At 39.3% G+C, this 26,824-nt stretch overlaps 1 protein-coding gene across 2 annotated transcripts in view; it reads right to left on the bottom strand.

Moving 5' to 3' along the window:
- Positions 1-2,467: 2,467 nt before the first annotated feature.
- Positions 2,468-26,824, bottom strand: part of MSANTD1 (Myb/SANT DNA binding domain containing 1) — a 46,774-nt gene continuing 22,417 nt past the window's right edge. Inside the window, exons 1-4 of one of the 2 annotated variants that reach the window (XM_075499163.1) lie at positions 22,970-23,013; positions 22,587-22,851; positions 12,829-13,113; positions 2,468-3,332 (exon numbers count right to left, since the gene is read on the bottom strand). In XM_075499163.1, coding sequence (XP_075355278.1) covers positions 3,092-3,332; positions 12,829-13,113; positions 22,587-22,840 — 780 coding nt within the window. In that variant the 5' untranslated portion in view covers positions 22,841-22,851; positions 22,970-23,013 and the 3' untranslated portion in view covers positions 2,468-3,091. Of the gene's footprint in view, positions 3,333-12,828; positions 13,114-22,586; positions 22,852-22,969; positions 23,014-26,824 lie in introns of those variants that run through there. The other variant, XM_075499162.1, reaches the window with a different exon arrangement.

The following is a 26,824-nucleotide window of genomic DNA, read 5'->3' as shown; positions in this document are numbered from 1 at the left end:
AAATCACTCAACCTATTTTTTCAGAAAATGTTCAGTCTTCACTAAAACAAGCAAAACAGCAGCAAAAAGCCACTATGGGTAGGTAGGGAAATTCCAACCTCTTGTCCAAAAGAGCATTAGAAAAATTCTGTTGTACCTGAAACTAGTTATATTTGTCTACAGCAGTGCTGTGTTCCCTCTCTGGACAAAAACAGGGCTAAAACACAGGTAATCTGGAAGGATGGGAATTAAAGCCTTTTGTTAGAGAGATGAGGTTTTAAATTTGAACTTCTAAATTTAACTACTAAAAATGATGGTTTATATAGAAATAAAATCTCACAACCTCCAGAAAACACCACTTCCTTTAATGCAGTTATGTAAGACAGTGTTCAGAGTCTCATCTAGAATGCTGTATATCATTCTGGTCATTCATCTTTAAAAAGGATGAACTCAAAGAGCAAAATTAGCAAAACAGTCGTCAGAATAATCCCTACCTTATAAAAGAGTGTTATTCTTCTGAAGAAGGGCTGCATGGGACACGACCTCTGACTCTCAAGAGTAAATGCTACAGAAAGCAGCAAAATCATAGTGTTGATACAAGACGAAATTGGTATAAATTGACCAGAAATAATCCTAGAAGCAATCTTCTAAATTGCAGCTTACCCATCTGTAATGCAGCTCTTCTTATAATTCTGGGGACAAAACACCTAATTCATTTTAAGGTACAGGTCCACGTATTTACAAAAGGGATTACATGACATGGTTGCTTGCGGTAGCAGGCCAGCAATCAGTGGATTTCCTCCATTCCTGTGTTCCTACAGCTCTGGAGTTATAATTCTCATAGCATGTAAGGAGAGGGGCTACCTGCTCTATGGTGCAAGGTTCAAACATGCTGCCATTGTTATTGCTCATTAATTGGATTTAATTGCTATACGGTCAAGTAGATAGCACCAGTAAATATTGTTAATTCCTGTGGAGTCAGGGGAGAGTTTCTTTCTATCTTACTGTAAACAAGTTAAAGTGTCAGGAAGTGCTACAACATGGATGCATCAGCCTACCTGGATCTGTGACAGATCTACATTTGGAATGTGCAAAACCATGACAAAGCAGAGAACATATATGCCCTCTCTCTTATATGCCTGTATGACAATGATCTTGCAAGTATTCTGATCACCTATATGCCATTAGGAATAGTCTTGCTTTTACCAGTAGTTCTGCAGGCAGAGAGTGAATAAGGTTTCATGATTCTCTTTCACATATGACTAATTCATAAATTGAATACAATTTAAAATAAAAATCATAAAATTAATACACAAAAGTATTTGGAATTTCACTTTTGCTAAATGTCAGCTGTCACCCTATCTTTGCAGAATCACACCGGACACTTGCCCTTTTTCCAGTCACCCAATCCCTGTAGTAAAGGTGGAGTGAAGGAAAGTTATTTCACTTATACTTCAGCAGCCACCATTTTCTGCAGGTTCAGTCTTCTGCTACATTTGCATTACCCTGTTACCATGAATTAAACTCTGCAGGAATGGGCCACATTTACATACTTAATCATTCTTAATCTTCATACCTGCAGGATCTTCTAAGAAACATTTCCACATATTATTAATTTACTTGCTGAGTATAACCTTTATCCTGTTCACCAAGCATAATTACAGATTAATTGGTTGGGTCTGGGTTTTAAAATAGTTTAGCTAACATTAGCTTAGGCAACAATATGTTAAATTATATAGGAAAATGCAAACACCTTCAAAAATGAAGTTTCAAGAGGGGACATTATTTAATAATGGGAGTGGAAAATGGCCTGAGTTCCTAGTACTAACATTAATTCTGTGCTTTCTATATCTGAATCTAACCTTCAGTCTTGCAAACACAGTGAAAGCGGCAGAAATAAGATTTTCAAGGAGAACACAAAAAGAAATGGTATATAGGAAATTCAACTGATGAATTGTTGAATTTATGTTAATGGGTATTTCAATGTCATATTTCATTGAAGAACCAAACACTTGCTGGTACTTCACCTTAACAACTTAAACACAATCCTTTATGGCTCCAGCTCCCTCTTGTGGTATATCAATGTTGATCTGCCTTACAGACCACACCTTAAATCATTTAATTGCATACCGAAGTTGTGCCACCAGCAAATACTACTGTAGAGGTGTCAAATGTTCTTCATTACTTCCATCTCTTTATTTTAGGCATCAGTATAGGAGATCTTTACACTGCAATTAAGAATTAAAATCCTTTGACCAAGGTTATCTCTCCCAGTATTTTTCACTGTCCCAAATCATTAATAAATAAGTTTCTTCTCTTTCTTTATTTCATTTGATAGATTATATATATATGTATATACACACAGTACAATATTTTTCTTTTGTGATAGAGAATAAATGCGAGTTTTCATTGCTGGTTGTTCATTAAGTCAACAGATTCCAGTTAATAATGAAAAAAATTAAACATTTAATATCAAAAGCAACTTCAAGTATCTTCTATACATTTTAGTATTCAGTATATAGTAAGGTGGTTTGGGGGTTTTCTTTTATATCAAAAGTGTATTTGAATAGACTATTTTTACCCTAATACTTTAGAGTACTATTCATATCAGGCATGGAGTTTAAAACGATGTATCTCATAGTCCCAACTAGCTCTTCACAAGAACCATAGGTCACTTGTACAATCACGGCGTATGTTTCAAAACAGGGTTTAATCATCAGGAAAGTCAAGATGCAATTACCATGTTTAGAAATGCACTATTTCCTTCTCCTACAACAGGTCAAGCTATAGGCCTTGATGTGAAGCAATATACAACGCCACTGTTCGTAAAACAATACCTGACCTAGGCATAAATAGTACTGAAGTTCCCAGAGCTATTCATCCCTTAACCTTTCCGTATAAAAATAATTCAGCTTAGGCATATATTGCACTAATTTTATCATACTGGATAGCTCTCACCCTGCATTATCTGTTCTCTTTGCTTAACTAAGATTACACTAGGGTTTTAATTTCCATGGAAAACCTGGGAATAGGGCAACAGACACACATATGGTGTGCAATTAAGGGGTATCTAGAATATCAATAGTAATCTCAGAGGCATTCACAAGGGAAACTACACATTAGATTTGGAGATCATTTTCTCCAGTAGATTCATCATTCTCTCCTGTAACTGTAAGCTTTGAACTTGAATGATGTTTTGCTGATCCAGAATCCTGCGCACTTCTCTACAGGTTTCTTCCATAGCTCTACTCAACTTCTTTTGTTCTTCCAACATGGCTTCCATTAATTTTAGCTTCTTCTTTTGGAAGCTGCAGCTTTGCATTTTTCTTTTCTTAACTGGTCTTTCTTCAGCTCTGAAATGTGAATATTTGTTAACAATTAAACTCATATTTCTAAAAAAAACTATGTTAGAACCAAAAATTCTATACTACATTCTTGGCCAAGCTATGACCTAGTCCTATTTTTAAACCCCGCTGTGTTCTCGAATAAATTCCCCCTCAAGTTCATGCCAAAACATAAGTATTTACTGCATTATTGCATAGTGTTACAGACTGAAGAAAAAAACCCAAAAAATGTAAATCTCATTGTTTTTAATAAGAATTGTCCCTGCAGAATACCAGGCGTAATTTTTTTTTTTAATATATATCTTGGTATTTCTTACACGTTGAATTTATACACTGTATCAGGAGAGACATTTTGCTCATCTGGCCATTAGAACTCCAATTTTAAAGCTGCAATAACCATCCCATCTGGAGAAAGCACTGCACTGTTACGTGTGGTGGTAAGTTACAGCACATTTTTTAAAGCATCCCACTGATCCCACTACAGCTTACTAGTCTCAGAATTTGCCCTTGCACTGAGACACAGCAGTTGCACTGACCACATATTTATATATTCCATAACAAAACATTATAAACAACATAAAAGTCTGGCAGGATAAAGCTTACAAGATTTCCTCTTTTCTTACAGGTCACAGATTGATCACATTACATATTTGTTCTTAGAGGCATTTGCCAGTTGCACTTTAAGATTTTTTTTATTTTAATTAAATGTATTTGTCACAAACACAGGATACTATGGCTACCTTCTTCTCATATTTAGGTTAACAACAAGTTTTATCAAGTAGGACAGCTAACAAAACAAACCATACTTCCCTTCAAAGTCCTAACATTTTAATGAAAATTTCAAGCACACTATAACCCTCTACCTATAGTTTTGTTTTCACCATAAAGGCAAGACTCTGTATTCGATATAGTAATTAATCTATTTGGATTTAAAAAAAAAGTTCTTCTGAAATTCAAAGAGAGTATTTGTAGCCTTTGGATAACACCAAATTGCTGAATCCTAAGGCTGTCTGTGTATCCACTCATGTTGATGTTCCTCTAGCAGAACACCTCCAAGCTCTTTCAGGGTCTTAAAGTTAGACAAGCATGTATCAAACTGTACATCCTCATCTGAAAGCTGTAGAACTACCATGTGCAATTTGGGTAATATTTAATATTTTATTGCTAGGTTTATCTCTTTCTTCCAAAACAGAAACTCAGCATGATGCAGCGTAGAGTGCATCATGCTGAATTTCTGTTTTGGAAGAAAGAGATAAACCTAGCAATAAAGACAGCACTCTCAAGATGTGTAGTTCACATGGCCGTCCTAACTTGGGGTGACAGTGCAACACATGAATTCAGAACTGGCCTACACGGCATACAAGTCAGAACAGACACACACAGATCTGTTTCTCTTAACCTGTAATCTAAGAAAGAAGCATCCTGAACTGTGAAGGAGGAAGAAAGGCAAGTAGATGGCAAATGTGCAAGTGAACTACACATTTTAAAAACTTCCAGTTACAGCTCGGTAACTTCTTTTCTAATTTAAAGTGACAGTCCACATGTTCATTCACATTTTTTGTAACTCCAGACTAGAGTCCCCAACATCAAAGTTATCCGATGGTGAGTCTTGAAGTCCCTCCACACAAACAGCAATCTCAGTCGTGTTCTGCCAAACGCAGTAGCCTTCCTGGGTGAAATGCAATAATGAGATAGCACAGTTGTGAGTAGTATGCCATGTCAACACCTTGCAGATTTCAAGACGTCCTTGAATAATGATAACTGCAACTCCTGAGGAATGTGTTTTTATTAATGTGAAGAAGGGGAGCAGGGAGGGAGGTCACTCAGCTGTGGCAGATTTGTATCATAATTTCATTCGTGTTCTTATCCTACTTGACAGGCTTTGTGCAACAGTGACTGTGACATTCAGATCTCTCAGCAAGAGAAATAAACAATCCTAAGCACCTGAAAGACTTAATGCAAATATAACAAAAAGACACAAGCCCCTTGACATTTAAGAGTGCAATGACCTGAAAAGGGTGAGGTCTATGAAAAGAAACAAGTGCATTAAATTAAATGCTATTAAAACCTTAGAGAAAAAAAATTAGAATTGGTCTTGAGGGAAACTGTTTGAGTACTGTTTAGTCATTTAAATATGCTGTCCCCCTGTGCACAGGTAAGAAAGAACAACAATCTTCTTTTATAAATGTATGCTAACATGGTGAACAAAGACCCCTGGGTTTCAGATTATCCAAGAATTTAACGTTACTCATACAATTCAAAGGGCTTTATCACTATTACACTGCTACAATGATGCTAAGGGAAAAGAGAAGTCATCTTTATGCTAAACAAAACCTTGGAAGGTACACAAAATAAACTCACCTTTGCAGATCCTATATATCGTATTTGATTTTGGACATCAAATAAATGTGCATAAAATAAATGCTGCTCTGCTCAAACTGTGGGTCAAGCTTGCAGCTGACCACTGAGATTATCACAGCCAGGCAATCCTGCAAGAATGGGTCTTGGCTGACAGCAAATTCTGTTTGCCCCCATTAACTCTAAGGGCCAGAATGATTTGAAATGTGGTTCTCAAAGAGGTCAAGGAAGTGGAAAATGTCTACAGCAGTCTAAGGGCAACACTGAATCTGTTATTTCAAGGTTCCCATCACTGCACCCACATTCACAAAGAATCCATGCTTTCTGGTAGGCAGAGCAAGAAACTTTCTGAAATGATGGTATTATTTTAGCCAAAGTCACCTTTTGAATTTAAACTTGTCTTCACAGAGGATTTAATTGTTTAAAACTCGATGGATCTCTATCCTCTTCCCTATACAGTACTGGAAAGTAGCTATAGTAAGACCTCTTGTCTGAAACAAGTAAGAACTGGCTCCTAGAGCCACAAGAGGGCTTTGGTCTTGTCAAAGCAAGCCCTGGTGAGAATGGTCCTTAATAAGGAATGAGAGAAAATCTGAGGCATGTCAGTGGTACTGAGCTGCACCAAATATTGCGTGACTTTCTTGGCAACTGTGGCTGCCATTTGGTTTTTCATTTCAATCGTGACCAAAAATAAAAGCCCATGAAAACAGGAGATGGAGTGATTTGGATTGAAAGATCTAAAATAAGCCTTATTTTCAAGAGAAGAAAAAGTCTTTGAAGTGTTGTCCTAGAGTCTGTACAGGATTTTATCTGTTTTTCAGTTAAACAAATGTGGTCCATCAAAAACCTGTAAGACATATAACCATACGTCCAAGACAATAACTGTCTTGTGCAGCTCCAGAGAGGAAAGAGAGGCAAAACATCTGGTGGTGATGGCAGCTACCTGGGGAACTGTATCAGCAGTATCTGCAGTCTGCTAATAACTGAGAAAGTACCCACTGACAAGTGCTTGCTCAAAATCAGGTTTCAGCACAGAGAAGTCGCCCCAAAAGCCAGGGCAGAAGGATTCTTCAAGGTCTCCTAAGTACTCTCTATGTTTGTTTACAATTAGCAAACAAGACTTGGTAATTAGACATCCTTAGTTGAAAAGAAATACTTATTTCAGACACCCCTAGCTTTGGTGGTGTTCCCAATCTCCTTTTCTCTCCAGCCATAGTGACTATCAATGAGAGGGTTTTGTGATCACTCACAAGTCCATAGTAAGGACTTGGAATTTACAATCCTCTTCTTGCAGAATAGCTCTTGAAGGAGAGCTCTTGAGAAGGGGTCTACAAAAGAAGGATGTAAAGAATCTAATTTACAAGGAGAGAACCCTCAGCAACATGAAACAATGTAAAATGTCCAGTGATACCTGAAGGAGTTATTTGAATAATGAAGTGTTTCCTCAGATACTGAGCCATCTTTCTTGAGAAGTTCTAGGTCTCCTAGGTAGCACGCCAGAGAGACCTCTCCAGTGTTAGTAACTTTTTATAACAGAAAGTCAAGAGGGAAGCAGGGATAGGAATATGGGTTCAGCACTGAGTAACCCACCAGCATCAGTATCCTCAGATCGTTTCAGCTAGGAGTATGTCTAGTCTGGCAATCTATAGGCATAAGCATAATAAATGATCAGTGTTTGCTGGAGCAAACACCAGTCAGTTCCTGTTGCTGATTCTCCATGTTGCATTCTTGTGCGGCCAACACCTCTGTGACAATAGGGGTGCAACAGATCCTGACAGCATCCACAGCCTCTGCCAAGGAAGCATCTCCACTCTTTGCCAAGCCTAGTCTCTGAAGGTAGATTTTGAAATCTGGAGGAAAGACAGGTCTAGGAAATCCAGGACCTGAAATACAATCTGCTGATATTCTTGGGCTTCCAGTGTCTATGGCAGGGATGCTCCAAGAGAAATGGCACCGGTATTCCCCTGACCGCACAAGTGAAGTGTGGAAGAGCACTGGCATTGGGACCATGTTCCAAGCAGAACCTTGCAAAGCTATTTCCACACTATGCTCTAAAAGAGACAGGCAGGGTTCAAATGAAGCAAACCAAGGGAAAGAAAATGTTCCCTCTCATCTAGGAGGCTGAGCAGAAATGAGTATGTATTGGGGACCAGGGGGAACAAAGCAAAACCTCCAGATATAATTGGGCAAGATATTAAACAAGTCTCAAATGCATTTGCTGTCTGTCTATCTAAGATCAATGTAGTTCACTGTTCAATTAAAAGTTCCTTGATTGATTGCCTACACTTACCCAATAAGGCTCATTTCAGGGATGTATGTGAATAATTAACGAAGCAGGAGTTGAATACAAAGAGTAATCTGTCTACCAAAACATGTTACCTCCACAAGACCATAAAAACAATTCTTCCTTTCTGACTACTTCATGGCAAATGGGTCTCCTGTACCATTGGTTTCTGGAATTTATGGCTTTCAACAGCTAACAGCTGTTTCTGACTTGGTTGTTCTTTTTTAGCTATGTACAAACCTGAGTAGACCTCCAGAACCCATATCTTTATGGAAAATAATTAACAATGATCTAGAAATAAGTAATATTAATATTAGAGATGGCACAAAGATCTTCAGCATTTGAGGACTGAGGATCAGGCAACCTGGATCTTCTGGTAAACTAGACTCATTCAAATACAGCCAAATGGATTCAGGAATTAATGAGGCTTATCCTTGAAGTAAAGTGTAGAAAAGAACCACAAAAATGGCTTGGAGGCTGGGCAAAGCATCTTGCTATGATAACAAGTCTGCATAATGAGTTAAGATGCACTACATAATGCACATAGCCTAAAGCTCAAACTTCTTTGTAGATGCTGCCCATTCAGATTTTAAATAGCCATGGCATAATTTCAGACAGATTAAAGGCTGTGCCAAAACTGTTATTTCCTGAATTAGCATCCTCACCAAGTTTTAATGCACTTCTATTAAGCAATTCATATCTTGGTTAATTCACGTTACCGATTCTTACTCTTTCTCCATGTGTAAATCTTCCATACCGAATTATTTAATCTACATTTAAAAATTAAAGAATACCGAAGATCACTGTACACAACTACCTTGAGGCAAAAAGTGAAACATACTGAAAGGGTCTCCAATGTAATGAAAGGAAAGATAAACAGAAGTTACATCTGAAAGTTTACTTTGCTATATTCGCATTAGAAAAAAGACACTGGTTTAAGCAAGGGATTAATCACTGGAACAGATCCCTGTAGGGAGGAGTGAATTCTCCATCTTCTGAATATATCAGACTGGATGTCTAGTAAAAAATTTCCAAGAGTCAAATGAATCATAGGAACAAAGAAGTGGAGGACAACAGAGACACGGGGCTCCTGAGTGCAGTAGTCCTCTACTGAAGGGAAGCATGTCACAGAACCCCCTCCATAACATTTCTGGGCTCCACACCAGAATAACTGAATTCAAATAGATGGATGGTATTTAACAGGAAGTCAGACCAGATGACATGGTGGTTTTATTATGGTCTATCAATCTATGAAAGTAACTCTTCCACCCCCATTTTCAGTACGATAGAAATGGCAGAACAGATGAAGTCTGAACCACGTTCACAGTCGGTATAATTATCTTCTGTCATTACTTTAACAATGAAAATAAAGACTATAAATAAATCTATAGGGTGAAAAAACAGTTTTCAATTAGATAAAAAGTCATTTATAGTGGTGTCAGGAATTTTGATTTTAAAAGTTTAAGCAGCAGTACAAGACTCCACCACATTGCATTATATTATCTGACAATAATATAATTATTCTATTATTGTCAGATGTTTTATGGACATTGCAGTATAACACAAGCCTTGCTGAAGCCCAAGAGCAGTGTTGGAACAATACTAAACAAATAGCAGGCGCCTCATTAAAGGGAAATAGGGATTCCAAATGTTTTTCTCGTCTGCAAATTGCAACGAAAATAAAAATTCATTTTATCCCACTTTAATTGTATATCACTAACTAGCAAAATTTCTTTTTTGTAAGAAGGTTTCAAACTCAAAGAATTTCAAATACAATGCAAAGAAACCAAATTTAAACTATTTTTAGCTTGAGAGTATGTATGTATTGACTGAAGTATAAATCTTGACTTTTTTTTCTACCATGAAAGCTAAACATTAAATTCAATAATATTTTTAAAGTTGTGATTTATATGGCCAAGTAGCCTCCTGCTATGTTCAAGGATACTGTGGAAAATACAAAGCTGAGACTCAAAAGCTGTGTTTGAGAGTTTAAGGGAATAACAGTAAAGTGTTCAGAAGTGTAAAAATTGACTTAAAAAAAAAGTTACTGTTTGAGGGTTTTTTCACTATCCATTGTTGCCATAACATCATGATTTTTACTACTGAAGAAAAAAATTCCATAGCGTAAGCTTACTTTGCACACTTGACTGATCTGTGTATAGCCTGCTTCATGCATCTATATTTTACATATAGATATGTGTGTATATCTTTCTAAATATGTTTCAAAATAATTGTTTTGCATAGCCGTAAAGCACAAAAATTGAGAGGGAAATTGAGGACCTGAAACGTTCTTTTAATTTTAAATCCCAGTATTGTCTTCAGTTCCTTTTTTGAATCTGTTAGATCAACTATGTACCCTTTGGAGGCAAGGGCATTTACAAAAAAGCCAAGATGGGCCCAAATTTTGTATGCTAATTCTCTTCTCTCTCGTTGGCTATTTCAAAGTGTTTTTCAAATACAGGATGACACACTAATTGCTTAAGCTGAAAATTGCTTCTCAGTTCATAATTTTCTATTAGGAACTCTAAAAGAATTATCTTCCTTGTCTTACCATGGCAGCTCTAAGTGATTTCAACCCATCTGATATCATTAGCAAGTGCTGTCTTTCCTTCTGGCCAAAAAAGGGTTCCCTACTCTTCTCTCATTCATCAGGCTAAACTAAACAGGTCAAAGCTGTACAAGCTTTTCAAAACGCCCTATATCTACTGTAATACCACTTTTCCTCCTTCCAGATACATGCCCCGTTAATATCACAAGTGCCTTCTAATTTTTAATCTGATCACGGTGCTCACCTGAAATGTTTTACTAATCTCTCAAGTGGTATCTACCACTCAACTTTTTCTTTTTTTAAACACAGCAGAACTGTATTTTAACTTGTGAATAAGTACATATCTTGCTGTTAAATGATATGCACAATATTCTATTGCACAAAATTGCTTTATAGTAGAGACTGTGAGAGCACGGCTGCATTTCTAAGTTAGGGAGCAACGTATTATGGAGGTCCTACCACACTGACAGCTGACCTGCCCTTCCCTCCAGCTCCCAAACCCTGTTGCACAGCCATCCTAAGCAGGCAACAGCAGCACTGTAGCCTGAGCCACTGCAAGGACAAAGCGTCACCACCTGCCCTACAGGCTTGCAGCCAGTTGAAAGCCAGCCTGTGCCATTAAAGGCTAGATTTAAATGATCTGCAGTTTCTAAACTGGCCAAGTTAAGTTAAAATATTTTTGAGTAAAACAGGTTAGGTAATTACCTTGGACAAAAAAAACCACCCCAAAAACAACAACAACAAAAAAACCCCACTGAACCTGAAGCTGTCTAAAATGCATTATAGCCTAAATTTTCCAGATCTTACCACTGTGGAGATAATTCAGTTAGAGTGGCTTAAGTCCACTTTACCTGTAAACGAAAGCATCTACATGTGGGAGTCCACCTGCACACTGTAAAGACAATGGATATGCTTTTGTGGTTGATTAGCTTGACTTCTGTCATGGCTTGTCTACACTCTGTAATGAAACCTGGTGTGGTGACCTCTGTCCTCCCCTACCAGGCACCTACGGTACAAAATCTGTGTTGTCCTGGAGTTGTCCCTAAGCTGAAGAAACTTAACAGCTGGCATTTTTTAAAAGTCTGATGTTATCAAATAGTCTAGTGAATAAACTATGCCTCATGTTTGTGGAAAGTGACCTTCTAATTAAATATTAAATATTATTATTGGAAATCAAATTATGAATTTGGAAAAAAGTTATTGCATCGGAAACGTGATCTTGGAGTTTGCAAATCCTAAAATCACGAGAGACTGTGTATGAGGGCTATTAACTACTTACAATGAACTATGATGAAAAAAATTGTTGCTCGTGAACAAAAAGGTTGCTACAGTTCAAGAATTATACACCCTAATATATACTCAGTTGTCAAAAAAAAAAGTTTTAAAAAATAATCAGCTATTCAAGGACTATTTGCTTGAATGACTGAATGAATTTACCCTAGTTTTATTCATCCAAGAGTAGGCCTGGAAACAATAATCCGAACTTGTTAGGTCGGTTCTTCTTCCAGCTCAACACCTTCTCAGTTGCATGACTGACACATAATTTTACTGTTATAGTTAAAGCCTCACAGACTCATGATAAGGATCTCTAGGACCAACTTTTTCTCCTGCCAGAAAACTGCAATCAACTCTTATTTCACACCACTCTGGATGAAAAATGAGACCAGTAAAGTCTAAAATTTGTATCAAGTGTACAACCCTGCCTTTTGTTAAAACGCTGCCTTCCAGAGAACTCCAGTCTTATCAAAAAAGGAAACACGTTTGCATTCTGATACTAGCATTTACTTTGAAAAAGTGACATTCTCAATTGTATTTAAAATGTTGCAATGTACTTTCAAACTGCATGAGCAGCATTTCAGTGTCCACAGAAATATTTAGTTTGCATCTTTTCACCATTTTAATAATAGCTGAAGCCAGAGAAATTTCATACTCGTACCAAAAGGAAAACTAGAGCAAGCCAGAAATCATCTAAGCAGTATGTTATATCTCTGATTGCATGGCAAGACTCTCCTGAACGTGCCTATGCTCCTATTACAAACACTCCACCTCATGTGAGCAGTGACACGCGTGCGGAGTTTTGGCAATTTTATATGACTTTTTGCCCAGTCCTCCTACTCCCTTCCAGTCTCTCATAAAGGAATTAAAAAAATGCCCTAATTCAGCAAAGTGGCTGAGCCTGGGGAACAGATCTCATTTGTGATTTACAGAAAAGATACAACAGCTGTTAGAGAAAAATGTGCTGGGGTGTCCCCTTTACAGAGCAGATCCAGTTCGTTCTGTGAAATACAAGAAAGGGGGAGAAAAATAGATGCTACCTCAGCTTGTAAGAAAGTAAGCTTGACGAGCTCTCTGAATGTTCATCTTCAAAGCACTCTTCCCTTCCTTCATATGTAAACTGGTTGTATGGCAAATACAGAGGTGTAGACTTAGCTGATGGAGACTGCGAGGCCTCCGTCTGTGATGTAGAAGGACCTGGTTGCTGATTTTCATGCATTTTCACATCGCTGTGGTCTGTCACTTTGGATAAGATCCTATCAATGGTTTTGTAGTAAGGCCAGTCAGGTGCAACAGTTTCACTGTCAGTCATGCATTTTAATTTCCTGTAAGAAAAGGCATACAACATGAAAGCTTGTTTTCCTGTAAAAGTAGTGTTCATACAGATCTTGTATCTCAAAACATTTGTTCTGGTCACATTTAGGAGTTGAACTGAATGCTTTTAATGAGAATAGAATTAGACACTTTTTTCTTTTAATCTCCCATGAAGCCTCCCAGTTTCTTTTCCCAGTTTTGACATGTGACTAAAAGTTGCATGTAAACCCCAAATGGAATTCAATACAAATAAAGAACATTACAACTTCTAATGGAAACAGTACTATGGTGGTTGTAGAATAGTTTTTCTTCCCCTTACAGAGTGCCAGACTACCCAATCTGACAGTGGTCCCCGACAACTAGCGTAGACAACACACCGCAGCCTTTACCAAACTATGGGCAGTGCTGTCCTTCCATGCTTTGAAGAATGAATATTTATTTTCCATGATGAATACAAGTGGCTATAAATATATTTCATATCCTTTTCCTAATACTGCCTAAAAGCTCTGAATTACCCAGGTAAACATCCTAGTAACAACCACGAGATGTAGATGTCTGTTCATCTGTTACAGAATAAAGATCAGTGTAGGAAGAAATATAGAATTTCATTAATTTACAAAAAAAACCAACAAAACCAGTTAATAATGCATTATAAACAGCATGCACAAAAGCATTACAGTGAAAGGACTATCAACCATGACCGTGTCTTTCACATGCATCTTATCATGAGATCCATTATTCAGTCCTAACACAAAGTTCACTGCTATCCCACTTGGTACCCATTGTTAGTTTATTTACTTTTACTGAGAAATATAAAACCAAGGTGTATAGATGAATTATACATCTCAAAGAAACTCCAGTGCCCAGGTAGAGTCCCAAACTTTCTTTTCATTTGCCTTTCCCAGTTGGGATCTTGTTACTCTGAATCAAAGTGCAGCAAGGGAACACAACAGGAAAGGCAAGACCAATGATAAATGCTCCATTTTCATAAACCGGATTTCATTCAAATGAACAAAAAGCTGAACCAAATCTGATTCTCCCAGCTAGCAAGAGGCTTCCATTTGCAGGAAAAAGGATAAAAACTATTCCTGGACACCTGGCCCACCCCCTTTTCTTGAAGCCTTTCAGGTTTTTCCTCCTCAGAATCCATCCTGCCCACACCGGTCCTGCAAAGGATAGAATTAAATAACATGTAAACATGATAAAGATGGTGCCAAACTTAAAAGTGAGAACTTGAAGTTCTTCCTTTTAAACAGCTCTCAGCCTAGGGCAAGGGGAAATCCACCAGTGAGGAAAGAAGGCAGAAAGATTTGCTTAGATTTTAAAGCCATTTAAGGATTATTCTTTTTTTTTTTCTCGTCCTTGCAAGGTCTGATGAGCTTTTCCAGCTATTTAGAAATGCACATCATAGTCCTGCATAGCAAGGCCTCCACGGCCATCCGTACTTTTATGCCCTCTATGCATTCAAAATTTTAATTTCATACATGTTTCACAACCTGCTGCTGCGATTTCATAGCCAGAGAATATCTAGCACAACCTACAAATGCATGCATATCCATCAAGCACAGATACAAAATAGCTAAATACAGGGCTGACAGCAACCATCACTTGATACTGATTATTTTTAGTTCAATTGTTTAGGCTCTTTGCATTAAAAACAAATCAATTAAACCACTATAAGCTACTAGCCATGTCTACATTCCACATTTGTTTGCCCATGTTGAAACCCCCAATATATTCAAGCAATGGGGTTAAAACATCACCATCCTCGGCCGCTCACTGCAATGCATTCACCACGGTCGGTCATCCCCACGGGTGAGACAGCAAAAAGCCATGCATGAGCACATCTCAGCCATGCCAGTGCTAAGTCCAGCAGCCGCATTAAGACTTCACCAGACGTGTTTTGAGCCTTAAGGACTGCAAAACTTTGTGCCAAAAAGGACGGGAAAAGCTCAGAACTGGTATTCTGGGGGCAGACTTGTGTTTAGCCTCGCGTTAGCCAGGTCCCCCAAGTCTTCATCAACAGAGTTGCTGCCCAGCCAGTCCGTCCCCATCTGTATCAGTGCAGGGGATTGGATCATCCCAGGGGCAGGACTTTGCATTTGTCCTTGTTGAATCTCATGAGGTCTCTGTCAGCCCGTTCCTCCAGCCTCTCCAGGTCCCTCTGAAGGGCGGCCCTGCCCTCAAATGTGCAGACTGCAGCCCCCCAGTTTGGCGTCATCTGCAAAACAGTGAGCATGCACTCCACCATCTCCTCCTTGGGGTTGTTGATATTAAACAGAGCATGTCCCAGTACAAACCCCTGCAGTCCTCCACTTGGAATGAGCCTCTAGGTAGAGCACAAGCTATGAACCACTACTCTTTGAGCCCAGTGATCCAGCCAGTTTTTTACCCAGCTGGTAGTCTGTCCATTTGGAGTATAACATCCCAACTGGGATACAAGGATGTTCTTGGAGACCGTGTTAAAAGGCTTTCTACTGTCAGGCTAGAAAACATCCATTGCTCTACACCCATCCACAGATGTAGTCATTTAATCACAGAAAGCAGGCAGGTCAGATATGATCGCTCTCAGTAAATCCATTCTGGCTATTTCCAGTCACCACCTTCTCCTTCACGTGACTGGCAATTGCTTCCAAGATGGCTTGCTCTGTGATCTTCCCAGGAGTTGAAGGGAAGCTGATCGACTTTTAATTCTTCCTTTTGCCCTTTCTGAAGATGGGTTCAACAGCAGCCTTTCTTCAGTCACCAGGGACCTCCCTCGCTATTCAAAGTGTCAGAGATGATCCCTGACTCAATCCTTTTCCACTGCTGGTATTTCCTCTAACCCTGCTCCAGGCACACCAGCCTGAGAGACCCAGGCAGTGAAGACCGAGATAAAGAAGGCATGGAGTATCCTCACCCTTATTACTTGCATCTGCTGTCACTAAATCACCCACCCCATTCACCAGCAGGCCCCCATCTTCCACGTTTACTCTTTGACTGCTTAGCAGAAGTTTTCAGGAGTAGGTATTTTGCCTGAGTAGGTCCGTACCTTGGGCTTTGTTTGAGCTCAGCTGTGGACCCAGACCTCATTTTTGACAAAACTATCGTGATTTTGAAGGAAGAGCTGTAGTTTATTTTCTGCCCACACAGCTGTAAGGTTGCAGCTATATAAAACCAGATATTTCTCTGGCTCTGAATACATTGAATGGATACTAATTCTTCCACTGCTGACTGCTTGCCATAGCTCTGGCCTAAAACAAGGGATCACTACCAGGGGGTAGGGAAGAGAACTTCGTTAGCTTAAAAGCAGCACCAGCAGCAACCATCTACCTGTACAGAGTCTGGCTCATACATAAAGAAAAAAGGATGAAAAAGATGGGAGAGATGAGAAGATAAGGGGGAAGGGAGTGTCAGTCTTTTGGAAAAGAAGTAGGAACGCTGCAGGTGGAGGCAAACAGGGAGAAAGTCACTGGAGTAGTGGTGATGGTTTAGCTTTCTGGTAAAAACAAACCAAATAGCTAACTTGGTCATATTAAGATCAAGTTTCAGGATTCACTGGTTTTTAAATGTTTTTTTTCTACAACTGCCAGAAGTCCAGAAAACCTAGCGAGACAGCTGAGGGTTTTTGCCAGGTAAGCATCCAGGTAAGCATAACCCTGGCAGAACTGAAGTCTAAAGCAAAGAGGAATTTACTGCCCTAAGTCAGCCATTACTGTAACTCATCACAGCAGCTCTTAGTTGCATCCAAAATTTAAAGGTGTTTTTTTTGTTTGTTTTGTTTCTCTGTGGTTTTGGTTGGTTTGTTTGTTTGAATGAAAAATGAAGAAGTTAAAAAGAAAGAGGACAACAGTAAGGCTGGGATGCGATAGTCCGGAAATGAGAGAGGAAGATGAGCCAAACATTCAACACTTGGAACTTTGGCAAATCACTGCCTGAGTGAGCAAGCCAGGCAGAAAAATTAGGGAAGAACCAGGGGTAAGTGAGAAAGTCAGCAGAGCTTGCAAAATAAATTCATGCTGAGTTTATCTAGACCTGTTGCTGTTTCATGAGGCTCTATTAAAATCCAGCTGAGAGCAGAGGCAACCGAGAGCTCTTTCCAAAAACTCAGGGATCAAAGTCGAGTTTCCAGTGGACAAATATCTGAAGTATGAAAAACACGGTCAACTCAGTTAATCTGCAAGGTGGTTGCTTGTCTCATTGCAGAGAAGTGAATAAATTAATGGGCTTTGAGATCCTACTGCCAAAACCCTCCACTAAATGGACTGAGACACCAGTTGAGTAATTTGTGCTGCTGGTGACCTTTCTTCAGACTTTATTCTCTGTGCCTATTAATCCACCTTCTAAAATAAAATTATTACAATATTATGTTCTAGAGAGTTTTTTAAAATCATCATTATTTAGTCAGTAAGAAGCAAGCAATCTATAACTTGCCTTTTTTTTTTTTTACTTTTTGCTCAAAATACTATTGCTTTTTTATTATTATTACAGTATTTGATATTACTACTTGCCTTAAGGAATGGATACAAGATCCGTCTCCTGGGGTTTCTGAGAAAAGCTTTCAAAATAAATAATAAATAGCAACTGTTCATGAACCAATCAATGGTGAGGAAAAGAAAGATGTATGAAAGTACAGTACTAAGTTGTGCATCTGCTATAAATTATTGAAATTAAAGAGAAAGCTAGTAAAATATTCAAATTTAACTTTCTGCAGTAATTTGGCTGCACTTATATTTTACCATTTGCTGTAGCAGAGGTCAAATATTCCAGCTGCTTAATGTCATAGAGTATAGCAACGGATTACACAAGCAACAATGTTTAATTGCTATCATGTACACATGAAAATAAAAAATTAGACTAATCTTTTATTCAAATCATGAGACTGATTCAAATTTACCAATCATTAACATTAATTGACTGTGATTCAAATCAAAAAGCAACAGCTGCATCCTGTTTCCTAGGCTTTGGGGAGGGTGTTGGTTTTGAAAATAATAAATTTGCATTCACACAGTTCTTATTTTTAAACATCAGAAGGAATCAGTCAAAACTGTGGACCACGGTGCAAGCTTTACAAACCCTGCTTCCTTTTTATAAGCCAGTGTGTATTATGTCAGTGGAAATATTATAACAACAGATACAGCGTGCACTGTTATGCATTAAGATCAGCATATTAGCGGTGACAGGACAGTGCTTTCTTTTAGAAGGACTAATTATAGGTTTATATGTGATGAATGCCCCAAGTAGCCTACATAATAGAAAGAATTCAGCACATATTCCAAGTGATGCTAAACTGCAAGAGCTGGCATGCTAATCTCAGCAAAACTTTTGATGACCAGCACATCAGAAAGCTTAACTTTGAATTCCAGCAGGCTTGACTCAGCCCTTCCTCCTTCCAAGACGGATAAATAGGGAGGTTCACGCAGCTCACCGCACTGGTGTCTTTAAAACTGAACATTAAAAAGCTGGTGGCTGATCTACCCACAGCAGATATTTCAGATTCTACTGCAATTCCTAAAAGCAGAATTTTAGTCAAATGCACCTGCAAAAAAATTTTCCTTCTACCTATGGTGCTGTGCAGAATTTTCCACCCAGCCAATTTCCATGGTCTTTTCCCAGTCTTCCATGGTCTTTTAATATACTGGGACTCCAGTAAGAATTACTTCAGGTCATGGTATATTTTTCCCTGAATAGTTTCCTCCAAGTGCGCTTGGACTACAGTAATGCAGAGGAATACAGGAACCTCTCCCAGATCAGCCCATCGTCCCGCTGCCTCACTTCTGACAAAGGTCAGTGCTAAATACTTGAAGAATCATTTTGATGGACAGGTTTTGGGGGGACATTCACCCATAAAGACACTCGCTTACTTTTCCATTGACAGCTAGTAATATCCTGAAACCCATTGTCTTTTATAATGCTATCTAATTTGAAGACAAACAATGTCTGTATTTTTATTTAATAAATCTAATCTTTAGTAAAAATAATAATAATAATAATAAAACAAGCTACCGCTCTCTTGGTGTCAATGATTTTCAGTGGTAATGGGTTCCACATGCTTATTATGCAGTGTAATACAAATTTATATAATTTTAACTAGTTTTACGTTCTTACCTTGCAATTCCAATAAATAACTTCTTTTATTACAGCAAAAGAAATATCTGCTTTATATTCTGAAAAATAGTACTGTATATTTTTATGCACCTCTAGAACTCCTTTATATTTCTTTGCCTTCTTTCCAAGCGAGTCACAAACTTTTCCATTCCTCTTAATAAAGAAAGCTTTCCACATCTCAGCCTAATTGTGTTTTCTAAACATTTTCTCATTCTCTTGTCACCTCGTTGAAATATAGGGCAGTCAGAAATAAACACAAGAATTCAAGGAGGAAATAATGACGTAAAATAGATTTATATAATGGCATTTTAACATTTGAATAATGTTTTTACCTCAGATGCGGAGGAATGGGATACGATCACCCTAAAATTGCCTTTGTGACTGATGCTTACGTGCACTGAACTACACCTGAATTAACTTTATCTGGCAGCAGAAAATTCCACGTAGGATCCAAACGTACCCAGAACCGGGGTGAATACTTGGGCTGTTAGCCCGTGTGGAGCTCCGTGCCACTGTAAGTGTGCACATAGTTGCATTAGCTGCAGCAACTGCAATAATTACTAAGAAACACTCCTCCCCTACCTATGTATACGTTTGGCTGACTTTGACTCCTTCTGCACAAGGAGTAATGGCTTTCACTGAGCAAAATAAGCAAAACAATATTTACAGAACTGCATCTTAAAATGCTATGGGATCCTCAGACTGCAAAGCACCATTATAAATGCGTTCTCTGCTTTCTATTTTAGGTCTTTCAATGTTTCAGCTCTTTAATAGTTGTTTCAAGAGTTGTCCCAAGGTAAGACTTGCCACTTTGAACACTGAACTTGGTTAAAAGGACTAGTAGAAATATTCAAGTACTGCTTCTTCTTTTATAGAAAAAAAAAAAATGTATACATGCATATACATATGTATAGCAATTTGTAGGTCAGAAATTTTATTTTCCATTATGAAATTGCGGCACATCGCTAAAGAATACTATCATCTGATTAAATATTCCAATCCAGTTAATTTCTGACTATCAAAGTAAGGCTACAGGCCCTAGCATCTTTGCAACACTGAACAGTTTCCTAAAAAAGTAAAGGGTCCTGAAGTGGTGGGAAGAAATAACCACTCGGGTGCAGAACACCTCCCTCACTCCTGCTGCTGGTGCTACGTTCTCCCATGTCACGCTTACCAACCCTGTGTGATCCTTGCAAAATATTATCTCAAAATAGAGCATTTTCCCACTCTCCAGATCTTCTTTTTCAGTTTATGCCACAGTGCAGCGATGATGCACAGAAATACACCAAGGTGAAGCATCTTCCTCAAGTATCCTCCAGGCACCAAAACGTGGGTTAAAACTCAGCTGCCTCACAGCAAAGCCAGCAGCTGGTGGCAACTCACATCATTTACAGTTGCATCACAACGTTTCCTATCCTCACACACCACTAAAAAGTACCCAGAAAACTAGAAATTGTAAGTCACAGCTTTCGTCTGTCCCTGTTCTCTCTACCACCTCGCCTTGAAAGCAAAGCACACAGGCGTGCTTTGGGTAAGAACAAACAATAAGAAAGATGCATTTCATATTCAAGAGCACAAAATGAAACAGCACGGCGACAGTGCAAGGCAGTTTTCTAACTCTCCTAAATTAGCATCTTAATCAATAAGCAGGGAGCTGCAATGCACTGCAAAATAGAAAGGCAGCATGACAACATGCAACAGAAGCAATCCTAGAAGTTCACAGAAACATAAGAATTAAAAAAAAAAAAAGTGCTGCATTCCCCCCCACACACACACACAGAGTGCATGTATGTGAGTGATTTTATTTCTTCCCTTCCCCCAATGCAACTTTAAAGTAAAAACATTAATTAGTAAACCTGAGACTGGCTGATTGATGACAACACTGAAAATTTAGAACAAAGGCTGACAGAAATAACCTCTTCCACTTGGCAATTACGGCACTTAAATATCATGCAGTGTTGCTAGACACCTGTAAAATCTCGGTGCCACGAGCTGTATTTCTCAGCAGGGAGGACTGCAGATTTAGCAGACTAAGCAACGGCCTGGTAGCCAACAACTCCCGACTTCTAAACCTGCATCCGAGAGTGAATCGCTGGGTGATGCTGGGCACAAATTCATCCTACTTCCAGCTTTCTCGTTTACAGTCTGGGTGAAGAAAATTGTAAGGATTACAGCAGGGTTAGTACAACATTTTGGAGACATTAGCATTTGCTACAAAACATCAAGTTTAACATTACGGGAAATGATGTTGAAGATTATGCTTGTGGATCATACAAATGCAGAAGAAGGACATTCAAAGTTAAGGGGTTTACAGGATTTTCCCTAGTTTTCTATTTGATGAGTAGTCTCTGCATTAAATACAGTAAGGGTGCCTTACAGAAAAGCGAGCAGTTTTAACATGGTTGCCTGCTGTAATAACCTTTTTTATTACTAATACGAGCTTTGAGGAGAGATTAAATAAAAGAGTCACATATTTGATTTTCTTGCATTACAAGCACATAGCTAAAATCACCACTCAGGATTTCCAGTGTGAGGCAGTTTGTGCCTCACAGAGATAAGAATTTAAAAAAAAAAAGAGGGGGGGGGGGGAGAAGATATGCAAATATTTCTGTTAAGTTCTAATTATTTTTTCCCCTGCAAACAACAAATGCACAAATGCCTGGCATTTTCTAAAGCCAACTTCCCCTCCTGACTGACACTGCCTGTTCTTTATCATCCCCTTGTAGACACCTCCGCCCTCCCCAGCTCCTTTGGAGCAGTATCGACGGTGCACATTGATTCTCTCTCTGCAGATATAATAGTTCCTTCGCTGCTCCTGCTTATAATTATAGTAATGTGTGTCACTCAGTAATAAGACATTCAATTATTCTTGGCCCCGTGAAGTGTAACCCTTCAACTCACGAGAACAAAATCCAGGAGCTTCAGCCCCCCAAAACATTATTCTGTGTATATATATATATATATATATATATATTTTTTTTTTTTTTTTTTTTTTTTTTTTTAAACTTTGCCTTGCCCCACCGATTCTCACTGGCCACTTCAAACTGCAGGAGTTTCACTGCAGGGAAGTGCTGCCAAGCTAACACAAGCAGTCCCCTCAGCAAAGAGAAAAAAAAATAAATCTCTTTTCCCATTAAATACATTTCTATCCCTCTGCATCATAACAACGCTAGCTAATCATAAAGAAACAAAGTTGTCCCGGAGTTTGACATGAAATGGGGGAAAAAATTAACAATGACGTAACAGCACTGGCAAGAGAGAATTTTAAAAGCGATATGAACAATCTTTAATCTTTTATCGACAGATTTCCTCTAGGAGACTTCTTTCTGAAAGGCAAAAATCACTGCGTTGTCCCTGCTAAAATCTCTTAAAATAAAAAGAATTAACTGAAGCTTACCTGTACTGGAATGTCATATTTGTAATTTTTATCTTTATTTCCTCTCCGTGGCGAATTTCTCCAGTCATTTCAAAGAGTTTGTTAGCCATTTTCTCATAAACTTTGGCATTCCTTTTAGTTTGTTTCAGCTCATCAAAAAATTCTTCCCAAACCAGCATTAAACCTCTCATTTCTGCATCAGTCCAGTTTCTGGCCCTCCTGTGTTTCTCAGTCTGAGAAGAGACAATGTAACTGGGAATTTCTGCTGCAGCCATTGCTGACTGACCTAAAAGGGTTTTAAAAGAGGACACTTAATATAGATTGAGTTTTTAGTTTAGGTTTTTTGTAGTGCAAGACATGCATATGTGGATAAAGAATTTGAATGACAACAGAACATATGAAACCTTTTTGCAACAGCTTGAAGCTTGAGTGCACAAAATGGGGCCTACATCTGACAGGCAGGAATTTAGTTAAAAGCTTTTAAACAGAGAAACGTCATTTTGATGTCACGTTTCCATAGCAACAGAGCAACTGCATAAGCTACAACAACAAAAACCTTTTAACTGAAAGCCAAAGAATCAGGACAAAGTTGACAGGCCATCAATATTAAAGCTTTTAAACACTTTAGGTTTAACAAAAAAAAGATCTATGCAGCCTTTGAGAAGCTACTTTTAAGTTTCTACTTCTTTTTCAGCCTTCCCTTCCCTTTTAGGCAGACAATCTGCTAGCAGGGGGTCACGGTCGCCTGAACGAGCTTTTAAGTTGCGCCTTGACAGACTCTCTAGGAGGTTGCAAGGACTGAGGCCATGTACACAAAAAAAGCGCTTTTGGGGCAAAGATATTCTGCAAAAAGCTTCAGCCAGCTTTATGAAAACTATACATCTCTAAGCTAATAAATGTTTAAGCAGGCGGGCTCATTAAAAAGGAGCCTGCATCTGGGTTTGAGAACATGCACAAAATAGCATTTAAGTGTTTAAATACAGAGAGAAACGTATATACAATTTCAATATAAAGCCACTTTTTTTTTTTCCCCGAGATGTTTTGCTGCTGATAAGCACACACTGCAGTCCTGTCAGTATGAATTTGCCTTTGTAGGTATGTATTACTGTATGTGTATTTTGTACGCCTGGTAATTTAGATGCTATTTATGCAGCCTGTGTTCTGCCTTAGGACTGCAGCAGAAGCATTTCACCTGCTTTATGGGGAACCTAAAAGGATTATTCAATGAGTTTAAAAAAGGCTGCGAGATGCTTAGAACTGTGAATAAATTGCTTTGCTGTAAAACAAGCATTTTGAGCTGGTTTCTATACAGGGCTAAATTCTGCCAGCAGTTCTACCGGAGAAGCACCGCTTATTAATCGCGTTAAATATTGTGCAACACAAGCAGTGGGCCAAATTCTGCCCCTGCTTACACTCCTGCAATCTGGCAGCAATCTTGCACAAAGCAGTGAGCTGCAGGAACTGCATTAATTCAAGCAGTACGACCAGCTAAAGAGAAAGATGTTCATTTCCTACAGTCCCAATATAACCGTGTTATGTAAAATATAAATAAATAAACCACGGACCTTTCTTATTATTATTTTCTGTTTCAGCATGTAACAGCACTAAGGACCTCACTGCAGGGCATTTCCTGAAGATTAATGACAGGCAGGGGTTAATGGCCTGAGGCTCACCCAGTCAGTCGTTAATCCCCAGGAAATGTTCTGTGCTTCAATCCTTAATGCTTAAGTATCCTATAAATTGTAAGTCTTCTCATAACCGCATCCTTGATCTTAACAATAGTTTAAAAATGCACAGCTTGGTTTGCATCCTGGAGATGGCAGAGAGCACATCATGTTCCTAAAAGGTACACTAGTAAAATCTGTAGTATCGTTGCCTTCTTTCCATTTTATATATTCTATTGTTTATTACAAAAGGCACAACAGCATACCATAGAATAAGGGGAGGGGGGGGATCACATATACTCTACATAGGAACTTCCACTGCTCCAACCCTCAACATGTCTCTGTCAGAAACATACCTGCTGAGTCACTGGCTTCCTCAAAAAAAAAAAAAAGAAAGAAAGAAAAAAAAAAAGAAAAAACTCCCCTAGCTTCCAAATAACTACTTTTAACTACTAATATGACAGCCTAGCCACTATTACCTTTAAAAATGTGTAAATAGCAGCATATGTTGTGATGATGATCTTGCATGGTTTGTCTCTTGGGTGGCCAGCTGGGAGACATCACATGATCCAGGGACAGATGGTGGTCAGAAGAGGATCAGCTGGTGACACGTTCATTTTATTAATTTATTGGTTTGTTTTGTTTTGAAATTCCCATCACTTAACCTTGGGCTCCATGCAGCTATGTTAATAAAACCACACCAAACTGGGCTGGCTGCAGGGGCTGGGGATCACCAGGACAAGTTTAGGGAAGCAATACAGTGTCCGAGAGAAAAACACCACTGGTCTCTCTCGTTACGGTGTCAGGTCTGACCCGGGACCAATGCATGCTACTGCAAAGCCAAGCTTGCTTTTCAACCTTTAATCATCCATTAGAGGTTTGTTTTTCCCCTCCAGACTTTAATCCACCTAGGTTCTGAAAATGCTGATTAACACCGCTGAAACCTATAGCATGATATATATACACTGTAAAAAACCCAAAGATGGTCTCTGCTTTAAAGGTTTTTTTAATCCCACTTCAAGCACAACAACCAGGACAGGGTGGGGAGAGAACCTGTCCAGCTGCAACAAGTTCTTTCTGTGATGGTCCACAATGATTCCTTCCCCTTTTCATCCACATGTGCCTGGCAGATGTGCGGCTGCTCCTTCCGCTCCGCACCGTCTGCTGGGGCCGTGCCCGGCGCCCGGCCCCCGGCCACAAACCTGGGATCCTGCAGAAGGGGGGGTTGTTTCCCTGTACCATTCGCATCTCTTAACTTTTCTATACACTGTTTCCTATTAGTGTAATTGAGAGATTGATATAGTGGTGTAGTGCTATTTAACATCCGTTAAATAAAAGAAATGCTTTCTAATAATACCTGCCTTATTCCCCTCCCCTCAGCACCAGAAGGGAATCTAAGTTTCCAGGACTCAGGTTTTATCCCCTCCTCTGAGAAAGTCATTGATGTTAAGTACGGAGACTCTGCATCCCTCCTCTGCCTCGCTGAAGCACACGGGCCGAGCGGTTGATAAAGTGACTGTTTTCCTAGGTGGAGCTGAAAGCAAGGAAAGCTTTTTTTACCCCCCCAAATAATCCCTGCAGTCCTCTCCAGGGGAGGGGAAAAAAACACCTCTCTAGGCCGTGCCTCTCTGCTGATGTTCTGCAGACCTGCACAGTCCCTGGGAGCGGCTAACCCCTTGTCCTGGCCTCCGAGTCAGGAACAGCTAAGACAGGACCGGCAAACCTTTGGGGGAAGAGCAGCCCTGTGACAGCAGGAGAGCTGTCCCTCCCCAGGACTGAGGCATTCGGAGGAGATGCTCCATTAGCACTCGGCTGCTTCTTGCCCCTCTCAAGCTAGAGGCCAGACAAGATTTGTCATCTATCTCAAGACTGGCTGGTCACCAAAGCCAGAATAACTGCTGGCATGATGGGCTGCGCCTCTGCCAGACCCAAGGCACTGGTGCACCTGGCACTGCCATCCCTCACACACTCCGCTCCGACGTCTCTGCTGACAGCAGAGTCCTCCAGCATCAGCCTCCTCCAGACTGAGGACCAGCCTGGCACCAAGTGCCTCACAAACTGAAGCTGTTCCTGTTCTCCTCAGTAAGGACGTTACTTCTCTTGGAAACCACTGAAATACATACAGCGCTTCTGAGGACACCTTTGTAGGAGACTTCCCTCTGTAGGAGAAAGCTGTTCTCCTCCACCCTCCTGCTTGCCCCAGTCCCTCCCCTGACGGGCACTGGAATGACAATCTAGAAGACATTCCTGTGAACACCAGCCTCAGTGGGCTTGAGGATCTCACTCATGCCCTTCCTTTCAATGCAGGCCTGCTCCTAAGAGCTCAGAGGAACTGAATTTAATGATCCTCTTGCAAATCTGTTCTTTATATCATCTGCCTAAACGCCCTACCTTCTTTTGCAATCATTATATATCAGCTTGAATAATAGCTCTCACAGCTGTTCCACATTTCATGGTGATCACTAAAGATAACAAACCCCAAACAGGGTAGGAGGGTTTCTAATTTGCAGATGTAGATCTAATGAAGTTCACCTATAGATGTTTCTATCACAGAGTTCAGACAACTCCATTAATCCTAACACAGTTGTTAACTGT

This window comes from Mycteria americana, chromosome 4, assembly GCF_035582795.1.
Source record: "Mycteria americana isolate JAX WOST 10 ecotype Jacksonville Zoo and Gardens chromosome 4, USCA_MyAme_1.0, whole genome shotgun sequence".
NCBI classification, from domain to species: domain Eukaryota; kingdom Metazoa; phylum Chordata; class Aves; order Ciconiiformes; family Ciconiidae; genus Mycteria; species Mycteria americana.
Note: the sequence above shows the minus strand (reverse complement) of the source record. Positions and strands in the feature narration are given on the sequence as shown.